Source organism: Colius striatus, chromosome Z (genome assembly GCF_028858725.1).
Source record: "Colius striatus isolate bColStr4 chromosome Z, bColStr4.1.hap1, whole genome shotgun sequence".
Lineage (NCBI taxonomy): Eukaryota > Metazoa > Chordata > Aves > Coliiformes > Coliidae > Colius > Colius striatus.
Genome location: NC_084790.1, coordinates 71,109,872 through 71,135,107, shown reverse-complemented (window position 1 = coordinate 71,135,107; position 25,236 = coordinate 71,109,872). Strand labels below are relative to the sequence as shown.

The 25,236-nt window shown below is 36.9% G+C and overlaps 1 protein-coding gene across 1 annotated transcript in view; it reads left to right on the top strand.

Moving 5' to 3' along the window:
- The first annotated feature begins 4,416 nt into the window (after positions 1-4,416).
- SHC3 (SHC adaptor protein 3) overlaps positions 4,417-25,236 on the top strand; it is a 59,477-nt gene continuing 38,657 nt past the window's right edge. The window contains exon 1 of the mRNA XM_010206906.1: positions 4,417-4,956. Within this exon, the coding sequence (XP_010205208.1) occupies positions 4,417-4,956 (540 nt within the window). The remainder of the gene's footprint in view (positions 4,957-25,236) is intronic.

Sequence of the window (25,236 nt, the reverse complement as noted above, 5' to 3'; positions counted from 1 at the left end):
ATCTTAATCTAACAGTGATCCCTAATGACCACTGAAGGAAGCAAGAGGACACTGAAAGCAGCATGATGGAGGCATAACTTGGGTGGACCAAGACAGGACTATGGGTGGGCCCTTTCCTGGGAATGTGATGAATATTCATGTTTGTTGTAAATATAAACTGAAAATAAGGGTGAGGTGGGCACGTATGGTGGAGAAATCCCCCGTGTTCCCCAGTGCTGCAATAAAGAATATGTGCTTAATAGTCCCATTGGCTATTGAGTCCTGACTGGCTTCTTCATGGCATCACATCCCTAGAGATACTTAAAGATGCATAGATGAGGTGCTGAGGGACATGGTTTAGTGATGGGCTTGGTCATGTGAGATTAGTAGTTGGACTCGATGATCTTAAAGGCCTTTTCCTATGACTTTATAATTCTCATGCTCAGTTCTTAAAAAATCAGTTTAGTCCACAAGGAATTTTACTGCCACTGGGCAGCAGCTGTTGAAATGCAGTCTTTGAGCACAATGTTAACAGTTGCTAGCACTTATTTGTGTACAGTATATATTTAACCACAGTGTGTTACTGAAAAAACAAATTTTTTTGATTCTGATTATATGATTACATATATATATTTCTCTAAATATTGGTCACTGAAAGTCACCTTTTTTGCATTCAAGAATATTTTGTACTATGGATCGTGGAACATAGCAGTTGTACTGCCCATGTTTCCTTTTTATGATGATCACACTATTTTATGTGGTTTAGTTTGTGTATTGACAATGTCTCCTACCTTTGCATCTGCAGCAATTTCAGTCCTTTTAAACCTTATCCTAACAATGGAAAGCAGAATGTAGTTTCTCCCCTTTTCTCCCTCTAATCTTGGCCCCTCAATATATTCATTTCCCCTACTCTTTGCTGTTAATAAAATTCACTTTTCTCTGAAATATGGGCTGTAGAGGTAGTTAAGGTACAGAAGGAAAAAAGGTAGCAGCTAAAGATGAGCTCCTGAGAACAACATGAAGGGAGAAAAAGGGAACAGTCACAGGAAGCACAGACTGCATCAGAGTGAGAGGAGGATCCCTGAAAAAACAGAACTGAGAAAACAGAGAAAAAAATAAAATAAAGAGGGACTGGTCAGGGATGTCAGAGTTACCAGTAGTTTATAAGAAATACTGTACTCTATCAGAGGCAGTGTACATCCTCTCACCCTGTATGCATTGGTAGGATTATGAATTATTCTGCATTTGTGAACATTAAATTTCCATTTGGCATTTTATTACTGAGTCAACAAGGAACTCATTGTTCCATGGCCGTTTGTTCCTCATAGTGGCAGTGTCTGGTTCACATTCCTTCAAAAAGAAAAGAAAAAAGGTTCATTTTCAACTTGGACCTACTTTACTGACTCAGCATAAATGCAGATAGGTGGGAGAGAAATAGTAGTTTGAATGTCTTGCTGTCAGTTGTGATATAATAGTACTTACAAGCTTGTTTAAGGCTAGCAAACTGCAGTGTACAAAATGCAGGCATTTTGTTGGAACTGCAAAAAATATTATAATGCTCTTGCAAAAGCTAGTTAACTAGATCATAATTTTAATTGCAGTTTATACCTATTACAAGGTCTCCTAATTTAACTCACTATTTCCTGGAGTTGGATTTGAGCTTGCTGTCTGTAGGGTGAAATTATCTACCTTTTCTAGTCCCAAGAACTATAAAAAGCTGGGGTTTAAAACGTTCAGTTCTCCCAATTTAGGGCCAGATATGTAAAAGGGAATGGTTCTCCATCAAACACAGAAATGAGCACCAGATTTCAAGCACTAGGTAATTCAGTGGCTGCTACTCCTCCACAATGTCTAATGTCAGATTTCCAGTAGAGCTCAACATCTGTCAGATGTCAGATGTCTTGGTTTCTGTGTGCAGTGTCAGCAATTAGTCCTTTTACTGGTGTTCTGGGAAGCTATTATACTTGTATTCCAGCGTTCCCTCTGTCACTCTTTCAGTATAGTCATGATAATACTGTTTTTAAATATCTACTCTGCTAATAGAGTAAATAAGTGCTTTTTTTAATTGCTCCCCCCCGCCCCGCCCGCCCAGGGGTGTCTGAACGCAAACCTGTAAAATCTGTGAATCTGCTGGTGCGCATAGGGAGCAATCGCACATCAAAGGAAACGTGCACATTCATGTTCCCATCCTGGATGTAAATGAACCGGCCGAATGAACACGTCGGGGAGAGAACTCAGACCCGACACTCCGCTTTTCCTCGTGTGGCCTGGCCATGGTCACCCCGTGCCTTTCTCCGACCGCACTGTCTCTTTCACGGGGGCTCTGCGACCCACCCTCCTCTGCTTAGACGCCGTCTTCTTTTTCTGGCGTTGTCGCAAAAAAGGTGCCGCCTGTGCTCGGAATGGGATCTTCCACTATTTAGCAAGGCTTTGCTGAATGAGTCATCAGAGCTGGCTGGTATTGGCTGGGCTGGTGAGCACCCAAGGGATTGCCTGGCAGAAGCTGCGAGGCCTCACTTCATTCACAGAAATGTGGGGATGCTAGCCAGCCCTTTCATTCACACGCACAGCATCTCATTCACATTTTGCAGTTTCGCTAGCCGCTTCTAATGAAGAGAGCCATTTGGGAGCCATAGGGTTTTCTGGGCAGTAGAGACATGTAAAATTAGGCTATCGTGTGTATATTTGCTGTTGCTATGCTAGGAGGATGAAGAGAGGAATGAATGGATACTGTGTGGATGCTGTGGCAGGCTCGCAGTGTGGTGACGAAAGGCTATTCTGCAGATCACTAGAAACCTGCTTTTACACTGACTAGGACATTGTCAGTACTCATCACTGCTGGGATAAGAGGTGCTGACTTAATTTAATGTGTCATGAGTATACTAGTTAAATACCTGTATTTGAGCTGACTGTTTCACTGTATTTGCACTTTTTATGCTGCAGCCTTTAGTCATGAGAGAGGGAACGAATTCCTTAGGATTTTTCCTTTAAAATGTGCTGCAGATGGTAATTTGTTTTAAAAATAACTTTGCACTATGCAACTTCTCTGGTCTGAATTTGTTCGTAATTCAGTGTATTGTCCTACATAGAAACAGACGTTTTGCAAAAAAAAGGTCAATTTATAGAGAAGACCTATATGACCTGTGGTGGGAATTGTGTATCACGATGCTGGACACATTTTGCATTTTTCAAAAAAGAAGAAAAAGTAGGAGAAATGAAAGATATGTTTTCTGTATGTTTTGCTGCTTCTCAGATTAAATGTTTGTGGCTGACATTTTTGCTTAATGAGACCTAGTGGTTTATTTATTTATTTTTATTTTTCATTGCAGGATATCAGTTTGCTGTTACCTAGTCTTTCAAATATTCTTTTAGGATTTTTTTTTTTTCAGAATTAAACCAAACATTCCAGTGAACTGAAGATCCTTTCGATGTTCTTCTTTCGAGTATCATTGGTGACAGAAAAAAAATCTCTGTTAAGCTGCTTGTTTGACATCAGAAAAATACTTTCCTCCACACATAGGTACTTACATAATTCCTGCATTAAAATAGAAGGTTGTTGTGGGCTAACGGGGGGAAGGATTTCTTTCTCTATCAAGAACTGGATGTAACAGTTTCCGTGAGAGACAGCATTGACTCAAAGGCACTTGTAAAGTCTGTTAGGCTGCTTTTGTGAAGAAAATGTGTATATGCTTTATATTTATATTTGTATATTCTGCTGTCTGTTCTGAAAACCTCTAAAGTGTCTGTGTTTTTACCGGGAGTGTGTGTGTGGAGATGTATATATGTAAATATTATCCAGATATTTGTTATCTAATTGTGACTTCTTTATAGGTTCAAAATTATGTGAGGTGGAAGAACATTTAGACAGAAGAATAAAGTGTGGTGTTTCATAGAGGCTGTTACTTCAGTTTTAAAGGTAATTGTCTTTGGTTCCAAAAGGGTGGGAGGCTGGAGGGGGGAGGAATTAAAGATTGGAAGGAAATATCTGTTGGAGAAGATAGGAAAAGGAAATTTGAGAATTGATTGGTGCTAGTGTGCTGTAAGTGGGTGGATGGGGCTTTTTTCTTCTTTTTTTTTTTTTTTTTTTTTTTTTTTTTTTGCTACAGGAAGTGATTTGCAGTGTTCACTGAGCCTTTTGTTGAAAAGGGTCCTTCTCATTTGTGTGAGTCATGCTTTTGCTGTGAGCGAGTTGGCAGCTCTAAGTAGGACTGGGATCTCTGTCACAGAAAACTCTTACTTCACCCAACCTTAACGGGGAACCATAAGAAATTTCTTCCAAATACTTTTTTTAATTATTATTATTCCCTGTAGTCTTTTTTACTCCAAAATCTTGTTATCCATCCATGTTGTTATGAATCGCCTGCTATGTTAGCACAGACATCTCCTGCGTTGGCATCAGGTTTGCTAGAACATATGCAGGAAAACAGATAGAAGGGCATGCTTCAACGTACCAAGTATAACCGCTTCAGGAATGATTCGGTGACATCAGTTGATGATCTTTTTCACAATTTGTCCATGAACAGCAAGGTCTCAGCAGTTGCTACGACTTCGACAGCACCTTCGTATGTGGTCTCACCAGAGGTTCTCCGCAAGGACCAAGAAGATGGACCCACCACCCTGTGTACCCTCATTCATAAAGTGTCCCACTTAAAACTTTCTACCACAGGCAGCCTTTTGGGTATCAAAAACCTCTCCTCTGCAGTGAAGGAGCTTGCTGTCTCTAAGTTGCAGGGAAGCTCGAGTGCTTCTAGCTCAGCAGCAGGAGCTTCAGACAACACATGTAACCTTGTCTCTGCCACTTCGTGTTCTCAGCAGGACGTGAGCAAGATGAGTATGGGGAAAAAACCACGGCCAGAGGAAATGCACCTGGGAGGTGAAGACTGGAATCAAAGTAGCAGCTTTGTCCATAAACCCTCTCGAGGATGGCTGCACTCTAGTGAGAAGATCCTGGGACCTGGTGTGACGTACGTTGTGAAGGTTGGTCTGATTTCTTCCATTCTCTGTTTTTATCAATGAAAAATTCTCTTCTAGTTTTGATGACAGGCTAGACAGGCTGGAAGGATCTCGATTTGTAAATTTTATTTTTTTTTTCTGTGCATAATGCATGATATGTAAATGCAGGAAGGCAAGGTTGGGAAGCTGTGTTAATTTGTTAAATTAGAGCAAACCGGCAAATAGGTTGTCAGATAATGCTGTACAGCTGTGTAAAAGTACTGTTCCTAAGATAAAAGCTGCTTTTCTTACTTTCTGGTTTGGGCTTTTTTTTTGTTTCTACTGAATTCAGGCTTTCAATGTTATATAGCATACTGTATATATCTTGAATAGATAGGCTTTTGATATGTCTGGTGCAATATACAGGAGGAAAGAAAGCCTCCTTGATGTGTGAAGAGCTGTTAATTTTTCATGAAAGTAACTGTTCTTGAAAATACCTCTAAGGACATGTGCATTTTTACAGTAAAATTGTATTTGAAACGTTACAGCAGTAAGGCACAGAGTACAATTCTCATGTTCCACAAATAGAAATGCTGTTGTGGGTAGAGCAGGAAAATGCAGCTTGTTTTACATAATGAGAATTCAGCCACCTTAAATGTTATTGCTCTTTTTAGTTCATTGATACAGCATGTTGAGAGCAGAAATCCCAAGTTTACAGGGTAATAGTTCTGTATGCTTTGAAAGTATTTTGAAATGACCTGTTAAATTAGAGCTTTAGAGTGAAAGGTATGAGCAATGTTTTTGTAGTCAGGTAAGATTCTGATTACACCTCTCAGCAAACTGTGCAAAAAGTGTAAAAATAACATTATTGTCCAAAATCTGTTCTTCAGTGAATATATTTTATTTGCAGAGTGGCTTTTGTATCTTATGTCTTAAATTGTTTTTTTAGACCACCATTAATATGAGATTATAGGCTTTTTAAATCTCATCTTATTCTGGGGTACAAAAGTTGCAGCTTGACTTTATATCAGGATGCTTTAAAACTAAGTGACAGCCTCGTTGCTTAAGTCTCTAGTTTTTCTCCAGTCTCACTGTCAAGAGCAGAGTGCATAGTTAACAGTTGGAGCACTAGGAAGCATTTTCTGTTTCTTTCTGTTAGTGGTGATGGAAGATGTTGCAAGAGATGGTAGATTTATTAAGTTGACCAATTCAGAGCACTATTGTAATGGTAATGTCTGGTTTTTAGTCTGTTTTTTACTGCTCTGAAATGTACTAGAACTACAAACGAGTCAGTAGCACATTTCAGAAGAAACAAACTGCCGCTCTGTTACTGTTCGAGAAGTGTCTCAATAAAAATAACCCATTGATGATAGATATAGTGGTGCCAAGACCCAGTCATTCTTTCGCATGGAAATATTCTGGTTAACGGAAAGTCATTTGCCATTGTCTCATTAGCTCAAGGAACTCAAATATTTTGGTTTTTATTTTGCTTAGGACTTTGTAAGTAGACAGGTAATGACGGTGAGAATTCAGTGCTGCTGTTTGTTTTTTCCGAAGTGATCATTATGAAGCAGAGCAAACACTGTATTTATTTTCTTCATGCTTTTTAGGGGTTGATCTTCTGTATACTAGAGGAAAATGACATCCTTGAATTGCAAAGAGAATTAAAATTATATACAAGTGGTCTTACATTTAAAGTTAATAATTAATGCATGTCTAACACTTGGTAGTAGAACAGGTATTTTAATTAGCACAGCTGGTGCCAGATACGTGAAAGCTTATTTACACACATTATGTATATGGTACTAATAATTTATTTTGAAAATTCTAATGTAACTTACATTTTAGGCGTTTGTTAACATCACTAAAATGTATGGAATTATTACAGAATTAATGAATTTTTGTTTATATTTTAAAAAATAGGATTATATCTTTAGCTTCATGCTCTCTGCCATATCGAATCACAGAATAGTGCTCTAAATGTGAAAACAAAGGTTAAAAATAAACATAAAAGTCAGTAGTTAATGAATGAATGAAAACAAGCAGTCCTGGTTAGTTCATAATTTGCCTCTGTTCATTAAGTATCTCAGAATTTTCCTCAGCAACTGCAGCATTCATATAGATAAGAATAGAAGTGCAGTTCCCACAACATTAAACATTGTTAGTTCCCAGGGCTTTTATGCATTTAGACCATCAAATCAATACATAGATAATGTACACTGAAGGGAAACATTCCTTGGATACCTTATGGCTATATTGACTGAGAGACTCGTACCATGTTTAATTAGTACCATATGCCTTGCAGAAAATTCCATATGCCATTAGTTAAATGAGACAAAAATTAGATTTGTTCTTAACCAGCAAAGCTTTTATCATTTTCTGTGCAAATGTGCACTGAATTACTATTTTATCATTAATCCACATTAAAAACGTGAACATTCTCTGTGAGATAGGGTAAATTTTAACTACTGGGCAGTTTGATAACTCGTATTGGAATCCTCTGAAGTAAGAGACAAAAAGTTCCTGTGTTCAGTGTATGACAAATCTGTAACTTTACAGCTGTCTCCACATTTTCACATACTTCCCATTATTTTAAAAGACAATTTAATGCTTAAAAAAAGGACATAGGATTATGGTAAATAGGAATTATGATCTAATCTTCATGGTCTGCTGCGAGTGAGTTATTTTTAGCCATAAAAATACTGACACTTTCTGTATTTTTTTTTCCCTATGGATTTCACATTGCAATTTGATATATTATTTTAATGAGAAAATGTTCAGAAAACCAAAAAAGATATTATTGTAACAAAATGAACAATGAGCATAACCATAGAAGGGGACATAAAGTGTTGAGGTGCTGATATTTGCCTAACACTACAGCTGAACAGTTTAACAAATTATGGATTAATTAAAAAAAAAAAGAAAGAAAGAAAAAAAAGAAATAGTTTGCTATGCTGGAAGTCATTTAAGACCTCAGTGTTTTCCCCACAGAGGGACTGATTACTACAGGGAGTGATTATAAATGTTCATGTTGTCAGAAAAACAAATACATACAATAAAAAACAAGTTAAACTATGCAATGTAATGGTAGTTAAATGTTTCAATGAAATATCTTTTTTTTTTCTCCAACAGTAAATGTCTACTTATGACTTTAAGTCGGTAATGTCATGGATGTTTTGGGTTTTGCTACATTTAATTAAAAACACCATCAACAGTCAAGAGGCAAATGCATGTCTTTCTTTAGGTAACTCGTGGATGGGTTTTGTAACAAATGCTTGTGAGCTTAAAATGTTGTTTCTAACCAGTCCAAAGCTAAATAAACAGAAAATAATATAGCATAATTTTATACTCCTATATAGAGTATATCCAAAAGAGCTAGCAAGCTGTAAAACCAAGACGATGGTATTGAACAGATTTGTTAAATCTAGAATTCAAAAATCAGGTATAAAGACAGTATGCAATGGATAGACAGGAAAGAAGAAACTTCATCTAAAAGAAGCACTGCAAGCCAGGCAAATAATATTTCGGTGAAAAGCTTATTAGCTTATTAAAATTAGAGTAAAGTATCTAAAGAGTAGAATCCTAAGCAAAATTATTTCTTTAACATCTTAACACTTTCATGCCTTGAAGGGAGATAACAAGTGATTTAGATCCAATGACAAAAATAGACATTGCCTGTGAACACATCACCAAATGAAGGCTTCAGTTGTGCAAACATTTCTGTGACACTGTTTACAGGAACATTTTCATTGAAGTAACTGAGGCTACTGCTATATGCTGAAAGTTATGTGTGTGCTTAAGGATGCACTTAATTGCATACTCCTATTGCATTCTTTTATTGTGTACCGTAGGATTCACTTCAAAGTATATGCAGGGCAGCTGTGTTTTTGGCAGATGTCGGCAAGGAGACACAGAATTTACTAAATTTCTTTTCTCTTTAGTGACTAACCTAAACTCTGAAGCACAAATTTAATGGGAGAGGCTACAAAGTTTGTGGCCTTCCCCTGGAAGACATAAGGGCTCTTTGGAAGAGGATTGGTTTTTTTTGGTTTTTGGTTTTTTCAAAATCAGATTGAAATTCTGCTTCTATTAGTCAAGTTGCAGCAATGTTAATGGTTAATCACTGGTAGTTTGATATTGCCTGAGTAAAAACACGCTCAGAAGGGTTTTGTGCATGTGATTCTAATAATAAGGAACATGGTCCCAAAGCATCCTGTTTTTAATGAGGTTTATATGTTTAAGAAGTGGGTTTTGTGTTTCAGTCATACTGTGGTAATAAGTCTGAATGCTGATCCTTTAGTTCAGAGTCTGCTATTCTCAACACAGCTACCCAAACAGTGTTAGCCAGAGCTCAGGGGCTTAGGCAGTTGGCTAATCATCATGGATTTTAAAGCTGTGTGCATGCAGGTTATGGGAGGGAGAAGTAAATCACAAAGCATTGGTTTTAGCAATTAATCCCTCCTAGTATGCCATATTGCTTTGCAATCAGTTGGTATCCTTTGCCTTTTCTTTCACTCTTATTTGGACTGTGAAAGAATGATACCTGTTGCTCTGTCAAAAATGTTTTTTTTGAGCTTCATGAATTTGAAACACTGTAGGTTTATTGTACAATCCACTGATATGAAAAGAACATTTCTCACGGATCCTACAAGCAGAAATCATATAGTAGAGCTTTTAATTATAAAATTATTCTAATTGCATGAATCAAGAATTACTACTGTACATTTGCACGTCTTTCATGGAAGACAAATCACATAATGGTTTTGGTGCTAAAAGATTCAGCTTTCAATGTGAATATCTATTCTGCAGTATATTTGGAGTGTTTGCAAAATGCCTTGCCACGATTTGCATACCTAGGGTTATTTCATGAGTAACATGATTTAGACACTGTTAATGTTGATTTGAATAGTTAAAAATCAGAACTGTACTTGTTTAAAGCAAAAATCATACACTTCTAGTTAGGTACAGGACTTAAAATCCAGAGATGAATTTAGCTAGTTGAATACTGCATTCATCCAGAAATCCTTCTCTGTTTTTCCTTGGAAATTTGATTGTTGTTTCCTTTACTTGTCTTCAAATAATGGTTACAGTAAGAATACCATGTGTCCAATGTAAATATTTGCTACTACAAACATACAGAATACACATGGATAACTTGAGATCTTCAGGGGAAACTCATGCCTTTCTTTGCTGCTAGAGACAAGGCACCCCTCTATCCTAGTGACAGGGCAATCCTTTTATCCCTAGCTAAATAACCCATTGAGGAACTTTGTGTCCACTAACACACTGATTATACTTGTGCCATAATCTGGATTCAATTTATAGTAGAAAGTTGAAGTGAATACACAAAGTATCGATATTAAACTTTCTAATTGTTTGGAATGGGAAAAAATGGAGATCTGCCCTGAGATATAGTGCCAACCAGACCTCCCAGCTACTGGCACTCTCTCAGGGTAATATTCTCCACTAAGCAATGAAACAAATTCCACAGTCATAGAGAAAGAGGGGTTCAGTATTGCTTCTCTGCAGTTCTACATAGTCATGCATAATTCAGATTTCATTTAATTCTGCATATTTATGACAAAATGCTGTACAGCTCTACTTTTGGCTGCTCCAGGCACGTCTGAGGCAGAGTCTGTCCATTTGACTTATGAAGGGAATAATAATGGGACTTGGTGCAACCCCATTTCTAGTCATCACTTGTTTTTGTAGCGGAATTAGGTGCAAATCAATACAGGTAATCTAGAACAATTAGTTTAATAAGTCATAGATATTCCCCATGATCTTTCAAGTAAGTTTTCATAGGGCAACAGAAGATTTCAGTCTCAAAGATTGACTCAGATGATCCAAGTCAGACTTAAAAGTTTAAAGACTTAAAAAAAGCTCTTTGAAATTAGATAGGATTAGCAAGCAAAAAGATAAAAGATAAAATTAAAGAGGTTATAGGGAGAAAAAAAAATAATGAGGGAAATGGAAAAAGCATTCTGGGCCTTGTTTTTTTCAGAGCATTTTTGCTGTTACAATGATTTTTGTCCTTTTTTTTTTTTTTGGTTGTTGTTACCTCAGAACAAATCCTGAAATTAGAGACATAAGTTGACTAAATGCCTTAAATAATAAAGGCAAGATGTAAAGGAGTATTTTATCTTAAGAATTTGTCTTCACTTGTCAGCACCATTTCCATCCCTCTGGATATGTTGTACCTTTGTTCCCATTTTTGGCTCTTGTTAAATGCATAGGAATTATACAAGGGAGTGTATGTCTTACAGGACACTAGCATCGTGACTGACATTTGACAATACATACCTTGATGAGGTAATAACCAGAAACAGAATTGTCTCTTTTCTTATAGACAGTCTGCTTTAATTACCCACAGGATATCTTAAAAGTACCCTTAACTTCTTGAAAAATTTGAATGTTTCAGAAACATTTGTGGCCTTTGCCACAAAATGTAAGGCCCATGTTTTGTCACCACATGTTGAGCATCCATGCTACAGTGTCATTCATTTTTACTTTTTTTCTAAAGTCTGAACAGGAATGAAAAGAGAAGGCCAGCCAGATAAACTGTGAAGAATCTTCTTCTGAAAGGAAATAATTAAGTGTGAAGCTACACCATGAAAAGCACAGTAAACTGTTAAAAACATATCAGTCAAGCTTCTTCTTGGGTCAGAGACAGAAACTATGAAGGCAGTCCCCAGTATGTCCCTGTTCCTAGAAGATGATTGTTATCCTTAACAACACTCAGGCATGATGAAAACGTTTACAAGGGCCTGGTATGAAATCAAGCTGCACTAGCAGATGCAATGAACCTGTTTCTCTCATAGTACTTCAGCAGCATTAAGAAGACAATGAAGTCTGGCTCACACTACTGTAGGATTGATAGTAATAGTATTAAGAATACCTAGCTCCTATAGAACACTTGTTACTAATAGATCTTCATGCTCTGCAAAGTGATACTTGTTTACAAGCTGTAATACCAAAGTACTATTCAACACAAAGTATCAGTATTTTGATTTTGCTGAAGTGGAAACAAAGATGTGGAGAATGTAAGCCATGAGTGAAAGGTGTGCAGCAAATTATTGACTGAGGTGAGGCTTAAGACCTAAGTGCTCTTCTACCAGACCCAACTGTAAAGTTACTACAGTGTATTCTGCTGCTGTAAAAGGTATCCATCTGGGTAAACAAAATAGGCCTGAATGTCTTGTCAGTTTGCAAATTGAGCACATTTATGGCAGAAGTTAGAGTAGAACTTTTGGAGGGATGGAAAGACAGCTTTGCCTGAGTCAGCAGACATGACTTTGGAATCATGATCTTTTGTGATGCACTTGTAATAGCTGGCAAAGGAGATCACCCAGTACACACTGCATGCAACAGCAGACAGAAGATTCCCTATGAAATGCATAACTAAAAAATGTTTTATAGAAAACAAGAAATTGTCCATAAGCTCAAAATTCATATGATGTATGGATGTTTTGCAGGATCAAAGTTGGAGAGAATACCCTGGATACAGTGAAATACCAAATAGATTTTGTTCATTTTAGAGACTTCAGTCTAGTGTATGTTGTGAGCTTGAATGGAGCAGTATTTCTAAGTATATATTTTTAGGACAGCATTACGAATTAGAATTCAAGTTGCTCAATGATGGGCACAAAGAGTGGTAAGTTATATGAGAGACTTCTGAAGAAGTGGAATGGATGCACAGCCTGTAGATTTAGGTGCAACCGACTTTTCAAGTTGGAAACGACATTGAGACTAGTTTAAATACTGTTATTACATAATGTGGACTACCTCTGGGTTTGGGACCGTTCTGTAACCATATATTTGTTACAGCAATATTTAGGTTGGATAAGTAGCCTGCAACATGAAGCAGGCCACCTCTGGAAGCAAAAACTCAAAATATTAGTTGTTGAAGTTAGATCTTTCTGTTATTTTGAATCAACGACCTGGATGAGGGAACTGAGGGTACCCTCAGCAAGTTGGCCAATGATACCAGACTGGGAGGACTGACTGATTCCCCAGGAGACTGTGCTGCCATTCAGTGGGATCTCGACCAACTTGAGAGTTGGGCAGAGTGGAACCTCATGGGGTTCAAGAAGGACAAGTGCAGAGTCCTGCGTCTGGGAAGGAACTCCATGCACCAGTACAGGCTGGGGGTTGACCTGCTGGAGAGCAGCTCTGCAAAGAAATACCAGAGAGTGCTGGTTAATAATAAACTGAACATGAGCCAGCAATGTGCCCTCGTGGCCAGGAGGGCCAATGGCATCAAGAAGAGTGTGACCAGCAGCTCAAGGGTGGTTCTCCTCCCCCGCTACTCTGCTCTGATGAGGCCTCATCTGGAGTCCTGTGTCCAGTTCTGGGCTCCTCAGCTCAAGAGGGACAGAGAACTTCTGGAGAGAGTCCGGCGCAGGGCCTCCAAGATGATCAGGGGACTGGAACATCTTTCATACGAGGAAAGGCTGCAGGAACTGGGGCTGTTTAGTCTAGAAAAGAAGAAACTGAGGGGAGATCTTATGAATATTTACAAATATCTAAATGGTGAATATCAGGAGGTTGGGACATCCTTTTTTTTGATGGTATCTAGCAACAGGACAAGGGGTAATGGGATGAAGCTGGAACACAAAAAGTTCCATTTAAACATAAGAAAAAACCTAATTTACTGTGAGGGTGTGGGAGCCCTGGTACAGGCTGCCCAGAGGGGTTGTGGAGTCTCCTTCCTTGGAGGTCTTCAAGACCCACCTGGACATGTTCCTATGTGACCTGATCTAGGTGAACCTGCTTCTGCAGAGGGGTTGGACTAGATGATTTCTAAAGGTCTATTCCAACCCCTACCGTTCTATGATTTCATGATCTTTCATACATTAATTTTATAGTCATAAAATAAGCAGGGAGCACTATATAAAGAGAAACAGTGTATGAATTCTTTCTTGCAATATATTTTGTTCTGCCAAAGAGCTGAAAGAGCAGGGACACTCAGTGCAGGAGTAGAAGCGGGGAGCTGCAGGTGCCCATCCTGAGCTGACAATGGCATAGATGCTACCTTTTGGGCAGTGGTGCTGAGGAGGGGTCCCTAGGAAGGCTGGTAGGGGCCTTTAGAGCCTGTTGGTCCCCTCACCCCTCAGAGCTGCTCTGCTGGGGTTCTTTGTGGTGTTTATGCTGAAAGAAGCCTTTTTAGAGGTTCTTTTTCATGCTTCAAATCCAGCCCAGGACACCTCTCACCTTATTCCTCTCTTCTGCACGTTGGAGGTCATCTTTTATGCACTCTTACTGTGAACACAAGTAATGATAGCTTAAATGTAAGAAAGTTGAAGATTGATAAAGATGTATTTTAACTGCAGGACTCATGATGAAGACCAGAGGTACATGTGGCACTCATATTAAAAAGGACTTCTCCTCCCTCTCTGTATATTTTGGATTTTGAAGTTTAACAGTGACAGATCCTTCCTAAATCATATCTCTAAATGTACAACTTCAAAAGTACAGCCATATATAATTTCAGATATACCTTTATATTCATCATAGGGGAAAAGCACCTGTTAGATCTTCCATCTTCTGGGTCTATGCTTTAATAATACTCCTTATCAAGCATTTCTACTTAATAACTGAGGTAGTGTAAGTTCTTTAATGACTAGATATATTTACAGCATCCATATTAGGTTTCAAATGCATAATTATGACTTTCAGATATTGAAGCATAATGTTTTGGCTGCAGAGTGTTTTGCATGTTTGTGTTATAGGAATCTTGATGCAGAACATAAGCTGCTAGAACTAATCTGCATGGTCCTTTAAAGGGAGATGGATCTTCAAGGTAGCAAGCAAAACAGGCTGGAAAGTGTTCACTGAATTAAAGTATGCAACTGTGAAAATGACACAATCCATCTATGATACTGCAGTGCATACTTCAAGTGATTACTCACATTGAATGGTATCATACTACAATAATTTCATTTTTCCAGTATTATATATTTTAGAAATTAAACCTTAAAGGTACAGAATGAAAGTTATCTTTACAAATGTAGCCTTTTTTTTACAGAAAACTTATGGCATGTAAAAAAATTGAGATGTAATGCAGAATGTGTTTACATTTAAAATAACAAAATAAGTGGTCCTATGTGTGCACTTTTGATTCTCACATTTCTGAGTTTTTGCATGCAAAAAATATGCACATCTGTAAAACAAAAAAAGAGAAATATTGTACTTGCAAAAATACCAAGGTGGGATTTTTGTGGAATCTTGTGAAAACCTAGTCTACTTAGCATCCATACTGCATGAATATTTTTGAGTGTGATGTTTGCAATCTTGCCCACATTCTGACTTAAGAAATAAAAGAAAGATATTTTCCTTGAGAATGTGTTGTTTTCAACCCCATTTGAAATGGAGATTAAAAAATTGTCAGAAGCAAAATTTGCTTCTCAGTGATATCTTTCCCCTCACTAGCGAGAAATGAGACCTTAAACTTGACTTAAGAAATTGCTTTTCAAGATAAGATAAAATATATTATTCTTCCTCCAGCTGAATCCTTTGGCTTTTTTTTTTATAAGGGTTTCCAAATCCTTACAATATAATTTGATTATGAGATGCTGCCAGAGTACCTTCATGGGGGACAAATGTAAAATCACTATCAGTATCTATTGAGAATTGCAGATCTATTCCAGATAGAATGGATTCTTCTTTTCCTATGGACATTTATGGGACAAACTTTTTAATTATTTCCTTACTGGTTAGATGCCCCATATTCTCATTTGTGTGGAGATTTCTATAGCTACTCCTATCTGCAATTCTGATATAGGAAAAGTATTAAAAATTCAGATTATTCCAGTAAAATCAAATGAATATACATTCCATTACAAAGGGAAACCACGGTCACGTAAAATCTTCCTAATTCAGAGATAACAGACATGTAAAGTTTTGCCTAGTATTGTTCTACCTTATGTTCTGATATCAGTGGCACGTCTTTTCTTTTACAAATGCTATGCTTTCTCTGTGCCTCGTCATCACTGAGATCTGGAGGCATTCAACAAATGCCCACATATTTTCCAAGGCTTATGGAGCCTCTTTGCTTATATGGATCCCTAGCTATAGAAGGACTTCTTAGATTTTCTGTTTTCTGTGGGAGAAAAATAAATTACCTATTCCTAGCTTTTCAGAGTGTTGTCAAATCTTGATACCTTTTTATATATAGTAATATTTTTTGTTTTATTAATAGATATATACAGCTGCCTGTCAAAACTTAAAAATAGTTAAAAATATTTCTGTATTGCATTTTATAAAGAATTAAAAATTAATGGTTTTTTAGACTTAAGGGCTCTTGATAAGTGTTCTTCGTAACAGTGGCACACTGTATATTTGTGTGTGCTTGAAGTCAAGATATAGGATTTCAAGGTCTGTGAAAAGATTAAAAAATACATATATGTGTATAAAAATACATATAAAACAAAAGTAGATATTCAAAAAGAAATTTTTTTTGGTCATATTATGGTATGTTTATTATTTTTTGCCTTTTTAGAAATTAAGACTAACAAAGACATGTGAAATAGTACAACATAATTGTGTTCCTCTGTTTAGAAGCTGATTTTTCTACTGGGAGCGTGTTAGGATGAATTTATTTACATGAAAAAGTTTCATGGCCATTCAATATTAATTAGTCAATGCTGGGCACTTTGTTTTATAGTTGATCCCAGAATCCCTCTGGAAGTCAGTCTTGCTTTGCTGATGACTGAAAGCTTTTGTTAAAGTCTTCAGAAAATTCACTGTAAAAAGATTTATATGATCAAAGGTAGATGTCTAGCAAATATGCAGTGAAAATTTAAAAATGTGACCTTTCTTTTTATTATTTTGTACTCTAGATGCTAAACAAACACCGTTTCTGTTTGGTACAGTGAATCAAAATACATCAAGGCTCAGTTGTACAGTGAAAGTCCTACTTCCCTGTCTCTTATGAGAATGTTTTATACTTCTACTATGATAATTAGATTGAGAGCTTATGAAGGTTACCTCTTTTAACTGAATAGTTTCATAGCATAATTTTAGCAGCATTCTTGCTATTGAAAACCCAAGCATTCATTTCAAACAATAAGAGAGGTGCAATACATTGTAAACATCATAAATTGCCAACATAACATTGGATTATACTAAAACCAATGTGTTAATTAAAGAATCACTCTTGTGTTAATATAGGATAAAACAGCTCATTAAAAGAATAGACTGTCATTCACCAGTTAAGAATTGTTAAAAGTCTACATATAAGGGACATTTGAAATATTTTGTATTATAGAACCCAGTTATAGTACAAGAGAGTGCAGGAAAGAGCTAGGTGTGTGCCAAAATTGGAAGTATTCTTGGGAGAACTGTGTTCTCCTCTCATCCATTATTGAAGAAGCAAACCACTATTTCCAAGAGTAATGCAATTAACAGTAATATTCATCATTGTTTTTACTAGTTCAGGTACTCTGTTGGTTTACTTATCTCATGGAGCAATTTATGTTGATAAATTTACAGCCAAAGGGTCAGGGCTTATTTGTAGTTGAACTCTGAAGAAGACTTGTTTTTAGATTTTCTGTTCCATTTCCATTAAATCAATCCTTACTTAGAGTTTTCTGTCTGGATTAGAACATGCATTCCTTAATGAGAAAAAACCCTTTGGGGGAAATATTGATTCACTGTAAACCTCTATACATGATTAGTTACTGGTATAAAAATTACTAACTGACGAAGTATGAAAGCCTAGAAGAGTGCCTTTCTGTTTTTCACAGCAGCATATGTTTATGACACATTTTTGGTGTTACATTCTGACAATGTCTAAATATAGAGCCTTTTTCTCATTCAGAACAAGTTTGCCAGTGTTTCTTTCATGGAGAATTGCTGCTTTCCTGAGCAGGTGTCCTGTCTGTTACGTAGACACCAGGGAAACACAGAGCAAAGGCATGGAGTGGGTCCCTCAGTGAACGCTGGTGGAGCACAACTACCAGGTACACATGGAGATCTGCATCTTCAAATAATGCTGAAGATGTGCCGTGCTTCAGGGGGAGGGAAAAGCAGGAGACTGGCATGACTGGGAGATTTGCATTCATGTTAGGTAAGATTTCAGTATCATGTTACTTGATAGCTAAAGAAGAGCATTTAAAGGCAAATACTTGTATCCCAAACTACTAGAGAAACTGAAATCTCTAGCAGCTGACTTAAAGCTCTGTGACTGCTGCTCATAGAAATGTATTTCTTTTCGAATATCCAGTCTTACTTCTGCCCACAGCTTTTTCTAATATTGCACTTTACCCTAGTTTAGAAATATCCCAGAACTATTCTTCTGTTTCATCCTTGTACTTAAAATATCTAGGTACATTAACATAAATCTGAACAGCGTGTGCATGCAAGACTTTCTCCCACTGTGCTATCTGCTCAGTTGATGGTAGTCAGTATTTACCAAAGGCTTTCTCTTTTGCCTAATGAGACCTTTACATTATCATGGGCATCCACAGTGAAAGAGCATCTCATAGACTTCTGTGGTATCAGGGTCTGGGTGGGGTGTTTGCCACAGAGATGGAAAGACAATGTACAACTGTTCTCTACCTACTAGAACAGTACAGGGTTTGCCAGAGGTTTGTCAAACACCTCCTTGGCACTGGGAAGCTGTTAAGGTTAAAAAATTAAGAAAAAGTTAATAGGACATTAGAGTGCAGGTCTTCAGAAAATTAGGACTTTTTGGTGATACTGAGAAGTACCTCCTTATGCTACTACTTTTTTCTCTAGTTTGGCTTCAGAAAAGTAGTTCTTATGCTCTGGTGGACTAGCTGGCTGTTGAGTCAAGAAAGATTTACCAAGTTGCCACCAATATCTATGTCCCAGTTGGGTAGGTGCTCTTCATCCCTAGGTCAATGACTAGTATCATATGTATAAGGTATGAATGCAATACCCTATACAGATTTGAAGTGGAAATTCTGTCTTAGGAGCTTCCCACTGTCTTCAGTCCTCATAACTTCACAATGACATCAGCTCATATCCTACTTCTTGTCTGCTGTACTGTTGAAATATGCTCAACAGCTTCAGTCTTTGCTATGTAGGGATGTCTTCAGGGTACCTCTCCTAAAGCAATCTTTTTATTCAATGTGAATTCTAAATGTAGGCTGCCTTCATATTCAATCTGGTTCAAAAAGATTTTACAATCTTCTGGTAACTGGTTACAAGATTTAAGCTGCTGTATAAGCACATTACATTTTATATTGTTACTATTGAAACAAAATGTTATACAAACTTGAGGGCTGTAAATACTGGCCATTATTCTAATAATTCTATACTAAGCATTATTTAGCAAATTATTGCAGTTAAAGGTAGCTATGCTTAAGAGGATAGTCTGGGATGAAGTTTGCTGGGTTCATAGGTAACATGCAATGCTGTGTGCACTGTTATTTAGCACATTCTCATTTCCTTTTCATTTTTGCATTGCTAATGGGAGACTTTAGGTGAAGAAGAGCTCAGGAAGGTCAGTTTTCTATGCCTGGGCCATTTTTGTGATCAGGATGAGGACCCACTGTTTCATATTAAAAAAGGAATTCTCACAACTATCTGGATGCAGATTGATGCCTCCAGACTTTCTTTGCCTCCCACTCAAATCCAATAAGCTAGCCTGGTACAGGGGTGTGCACATTATGTCAAGATCAAAGGGTGCAAAGGTATTTGTGTGGAGGCTTTAGGTCCTTGTGCAGGCTGCATGAGTAAGGATGGAAGAGTTGTCTGCAAAAATGCCAAGCAGTTAGCTTTCCTGAAGATGTGGAAGGAAAGGGCCTCCTGCTGCAGACCAATACCTTTACAACCTTTTGTGGAAGTGCTTTACCATAGGCTAAGGGAGTTTGCTGCAACTAAATGAAAGGATAATTATATATTTCAAGTTCTAGGTATAACTCCATACCCAGTTTATCTTAAAAAACCAGCAAGGACTGTGTCATTATTGTATTTCCTCCAGACAGTTTTTTGTCGATGACTTCTTGCTGCACGTGTTGACAGATCAATACTATGAAGTACCTGATGGACTGATAACTGCCAATCAGAGGGTTATTTTATGGGTTGCCAAGGGTTTTGTATCGCCAAATGTGCCCAAAATATTTTTAAAATGTATGTTTAAAACTTTTTCTCTCAACATAAAAGTTTAGTGTTTTCATGAATTTATAATGCTTCTAAGATTCTCCTGTCTTCACAAAATTAATGAATTTACTGTGACAGGATGCTGTATAGTTTAATCAAATGCATATAACTATACTATGATGTCTTTGTGAGATCTTTTCCTGATGATTAGCTGAGTAAAGTAGTTTGTGGTGCATGTCTCACTTAAATTAGTAAGATATTCAAGGTAATAAATGTTCAGTTAAAGCACAGTTTAAAGGACTGGGAAATATTGTTGCACTTATTTTTCTTTTACTTAGTTAATTTTATTAAAGGGAACACCTTCTGATTACAGCTCCTTGTTAGTTTGTTGGGTGTTTTTTGGTTCAGTGGTTTAGAAAGTGAGTACTGTAAATTTGGTTAAGCTAGGAAATTCATCTAATATGAAAGCAAAAGGTTTCAGGTTTACTGTTTCATATTAATTTACTAGAGGAAAAAATATTTTTTAAAGATACTTGCAATTATCAAACCTGCTGTCTCTGACTGTGTCTTGGGTTGCTTCTGGGCTTTTTTCTTCTCTTTTTTAGATATTGGTATGGATACTAAAAATCCTGACTGGCTCCACTATTACATGTGGGCAAATGTAGGAACTTGAAATCAAGTAGTGGGTTGTTACTATTTTTGTATTATGATCTGCTTGTTAGGGTGTATCTGGGCTTGAATCTTAATATGATTTAGGAGTAGATATCAGCATTGACAGTTAGTTGTAAGTATTGTGGGACATTGTGAAACTCTCTAAGTTGCAACAGAAGCACTATAGTCTGAATTTGAAATAAAAGCACTTTTTAAGCAAAGGAGTCCTCAACTGGAGTTAACTCGCACAAGTCAATTCATGCCAACTACTCATTTACATTTATAACATACTTTTATTCTGGACTAATTATTTGGCTAACAAGAGTAAAATACAAAAAACAAACACCCCCCACCCCTCCCCCTGAAAACAAGGAATAATCAAAATGTAAGCACAGGACTTAGGATACAGTGAGAAACAAATGTGGCAAGTAGAATGATACTTTTGCAGTTGCCAAGTAGAAGCACAGTCTAAGCATGTGGGTGAGAAACCTGCAGTGAATTGACCAGCTTATTACAAGGTGTCTTATGTTTCAGAGATTTCTATTTTAAAAAGCTAGATCTACATACACCAAACTGAACTGCAGGAGTCTGAATCTATCTTTTGAGCCTTCAGGCTATTATCAGCAGCTATACAACTTTAGTGCAAGTTCCAGATACATCAATATTTGACAGCACTGGCTAATTTTTGGCTAACAATGAAAGTGCATGTTTGTTTGCTGATTTAACCATGTAATCTCTTACATAAGTTGCACCAGGCTCAGTTTGTTGCAGGTACAATCTACAGTGTTGCAAATAACTTAGATTTGATGATGGTCATCTGGTTTACACAGATTGAAACCAGTTTATCCTAATTTACTAAGAATACCCATGTAGCTTTTGTGAGCTAATGATGCTTCAGTAGTTCAGATTCAGAGACAGGAGTCCTTGCTTTATTTGAGAGTAGTTGATGGGCAGATTTTCATGCTACTCAAGTTCAGGGCAGACACTCGTCTGCTATTAGATGTGTGTATGCCATTCAAGCATTCAAGCATTTGTCACTCCTCATACAGTTTGCAGTGCTGTATGGGGCTAAATATTGCGACACTTTTATAAAAATATTTGTTGCTGTTGTTACTACTAGCTTCCCAGTCAAACAGTGGAAGATTTCTTCCAGTAACTTAGTATTTTGAAGAGCTTATTAGGAAACACTGAACAAAGTTGTTCATGTTTGTGGAGCAAAAGGCAGTTCTGACAGTGACTACCCTTGTTTGCCCTTTCTTTCACTCCAAGCACAGGAATGCACTCGGCATGCATGTGTTGAACTATTTGCTTCTGACAAATGTTGGAAGAACTCAGTACTCTTTCTTACATGGGATATAGTAAAAAAATTTTCATAGTTAAACAAAAATTTTCTCATTGACTCGTAGAGAAGACGGAGATACTTTAGGGAACATGGATATATCTTCACCTATGGGACAAACCGGAAACATGGGATATGTAGCCTTCTCTTACATTTATCTGGAAAAAAACTGTAACTGCTACCGACTTTGGAACATCATGAAGTGAGAAAGTATAGTCCCAGGAGCATGTGTCATGGCTTTCAGATTTACATCAGCTTTCCGCAAGGTTCTGTTTAGCATGAAATGTACTAGTTATGAGTCTAAAACCTCTGAATGAAAAAGTGTTGATTCATATGACAGACTATTTTTCTTGGGGCATAGTACCATTCAATGAAGGGGTGCAAGGTGGAAACTCGTTCAAATGTCAGAAAGTAGACAGAAGACAGATCATTAAATGAGAGAGCTTGGAATCAGGAGTTTTTCTTCAAGGTGTGCTGCGTCTCAGTATACTTGTTTCCTGAGCAATGAAAAGGAGGATGCTAATGGAAGCTGATAAATATCACAGCGTACTGTAGCTGATTGGTTAGAATATGCATTAAGTGCTGGATGAAGAGGAAGTTTTTAGAAGTAGACTGTTTTATAACTATATTTTAAATGTTTCATGGAATGCCTAAAGCAAAAGGTAGCACTTCTTTTTAATCAGAATATATATTTGTTGAAATAAATGAATAATTTATTCACTTGCTATCTTGGTTGTATGTCTTCTTTCTGTGGATCCTTGTCAGGATGTACTTCAAATGGATATTTTTAGAGAGCAATGTTGGTCTTGGGGAATAATTGAAGCATAGCAGTAGGTGAGTTATATGTCCCTGTAGTTGGCCTTTGGACCTTTTGAATGTCAATTTTTCTAGTAATTCTGTTACTTAAAAACATGCTGTGGTGATTAAGTGTTCACATCTTTTATCCCAGAAAATCAGTTGCCATCTTTGCCTTGATAAGTCAGGAATACTGCAAACCTTACTATGTTGTGTTCAGCTGTCTCCGTGCTATATGTAAAACAAGTATAGGGTAATTTTTCCATCTGGCCTTCCTTCAGTCTGGTTTTGTCTCTACTTTTGTTAACACAGCTCAGGAGTATGACTCAAAGGAGTCTAAATGCACGCCTTCTAAGTATGTTTATGGATATCTGTCCAATTATTTGTATGTTTATTCTGACACTGACTTGTGTGCACATATGTTTGTGTAATTATTTGCACGCCTGCATGTATTTGTCAATCTGTGTGCCAGAGTTTACTTATGAAATGTTGGACCTGGTTCTCCAACTTGTACAATTACTTTGCTTTAAAGACTTGTGGCAAATATATATAAGTGAAGGAACAAGTGCAATCCAAGAATGTTTCAGTATTGAGTGGTCTAAATGAACAAGTTGATGAAATAATGAAAAACAAGTATTTCAGTAACACAAAATCAAAGGGATAGTTGAATACTTACACCATTTATAACATCTTTAATTACAAAAGTATCTCACATGAAATAAATATTTGGAATATTTGTATACAAAAGCATCCTAGAACTAAATGAAAATGACACAAAAAGAGTACAGGAAGACATCTTTCATTGTTTCATGTTGTCCCAAGTTAACTGACTTCAATTGATTATCTCAACTGACATTTAAAGAATTTCATCTCCAGACAAATCAAATCACTCCCTGAGACACTTAAAAATTGAGTTAATTGTTTATCTTCTTGCGTCTGAGCATGAGAATGTTGCTCTGGATGCTTTAAGTAACATAAAAAAGGAATCTACTTGTATTAAGACACAAGGGTTACCTAATTTTGCACTAATAGAAAGGTGATTATAATCTAAACATTGTGAGAGTAGGACCCTTTCATGACATGAAAACTCCATGTGTCAGTATCTCTATAGACAAGATATTTTCCATGAGGACTTTACAAGCTTTTAAAAAAACACAAGATAAGATTGCATGAAAGCTAAAAAAAAATTTAGTAAATGGATCCTGAAACAACCTCTCCCAGAAAACTATGGGCCATTGTAATTCAAGTTCCATCAGTTTAATGAATAGAAGTCACTCTATATTCTAGTTTATTTTATTTACAGAATAACAGAATCACAGAATCTAAAGGGTTGTAATGGACGTCAAAATATCATCTAGCCCAACCCCCCTGCCAGAGCAGGACCACCTAGATAATGACTTCACAACATATGATAGCAATAAATCAAATATAATGGACGTGTGAAAACAAACTAAATACACCCTTGGCTTGTAAATGGTTTGTAGTATGCATGTTTCTATAGAAAAAACCTGTTGGCATTCTGCACTTCACAATCACTTTTTCAATATAAAGTTCCTCAGCAGACACAAAATGGTGTCCTCACTTGGGTTTTTACACCAGTTTCATAAACAAATAGATTACATTGCTCTGCAAATAGGTATAAAAACTCACATAAAAATGATATAAAAACGTAATAATAACATTATCATGCTCACCCCTGTCTCCCCTGACTTTCAAAAGTCAGGTGTGAGATTGAATACTTAATCCTACATGCAAAGATACTGCCATGGGATATGACAGTCAGGAGTCAGTTTGAACAAAACCACTGTCCAATTATCTGACAAGACCTGTAGCTGCATGTAGAACCCAAGAAATGTAAACTATGCCCAGTTTTGGAAGCAAGTCTAGAAGAATCACCTGAGCTTTTCTCACTCCTGTCATAGATACTGTTATATTTTAACGTATTTTCTAACGTTACTCCCACTTTTTCATGGAGATGCAGAACAGAAATCGGGGTCTGTAAGTCTGTCTTTTTCCGAGTATTAGCTAAGTCATTAAATAATTCCTCTCTTGAGTGACACTCTTGAAGCCATCTCCCAGTATGTACTTTTTTTTAGTGCATCTTGTTACCATTTTCCTCTATCTTTATGCTAGTGCCAGTAATGAAAATATTAAGTTCCATCTGTCCCTGAGCTGGTTATTAAGCAATCCTCTTTGGATTGCAAGTGCTCTTTTCATCTTTCCCTGCTACAGCTTACCTTTTTTTTTTTGTTGTTGTTCTAATGAGGCTTAGTTCTGTCCCACTTAAATAAAGTTTTCCTGATAGCCACTGCTAGATGAATTTGCTTCACCACACTTCCTTTTAAAAAAAAATAGCCCATGAACACATTATGGACTAGGTGTATTACAGTGGTTGGATTTAATGTTTAAAGATATATTGAACCAAACTCAAGACTTAAATGAAATAAAATATTTATGGAACAAACCTGCAA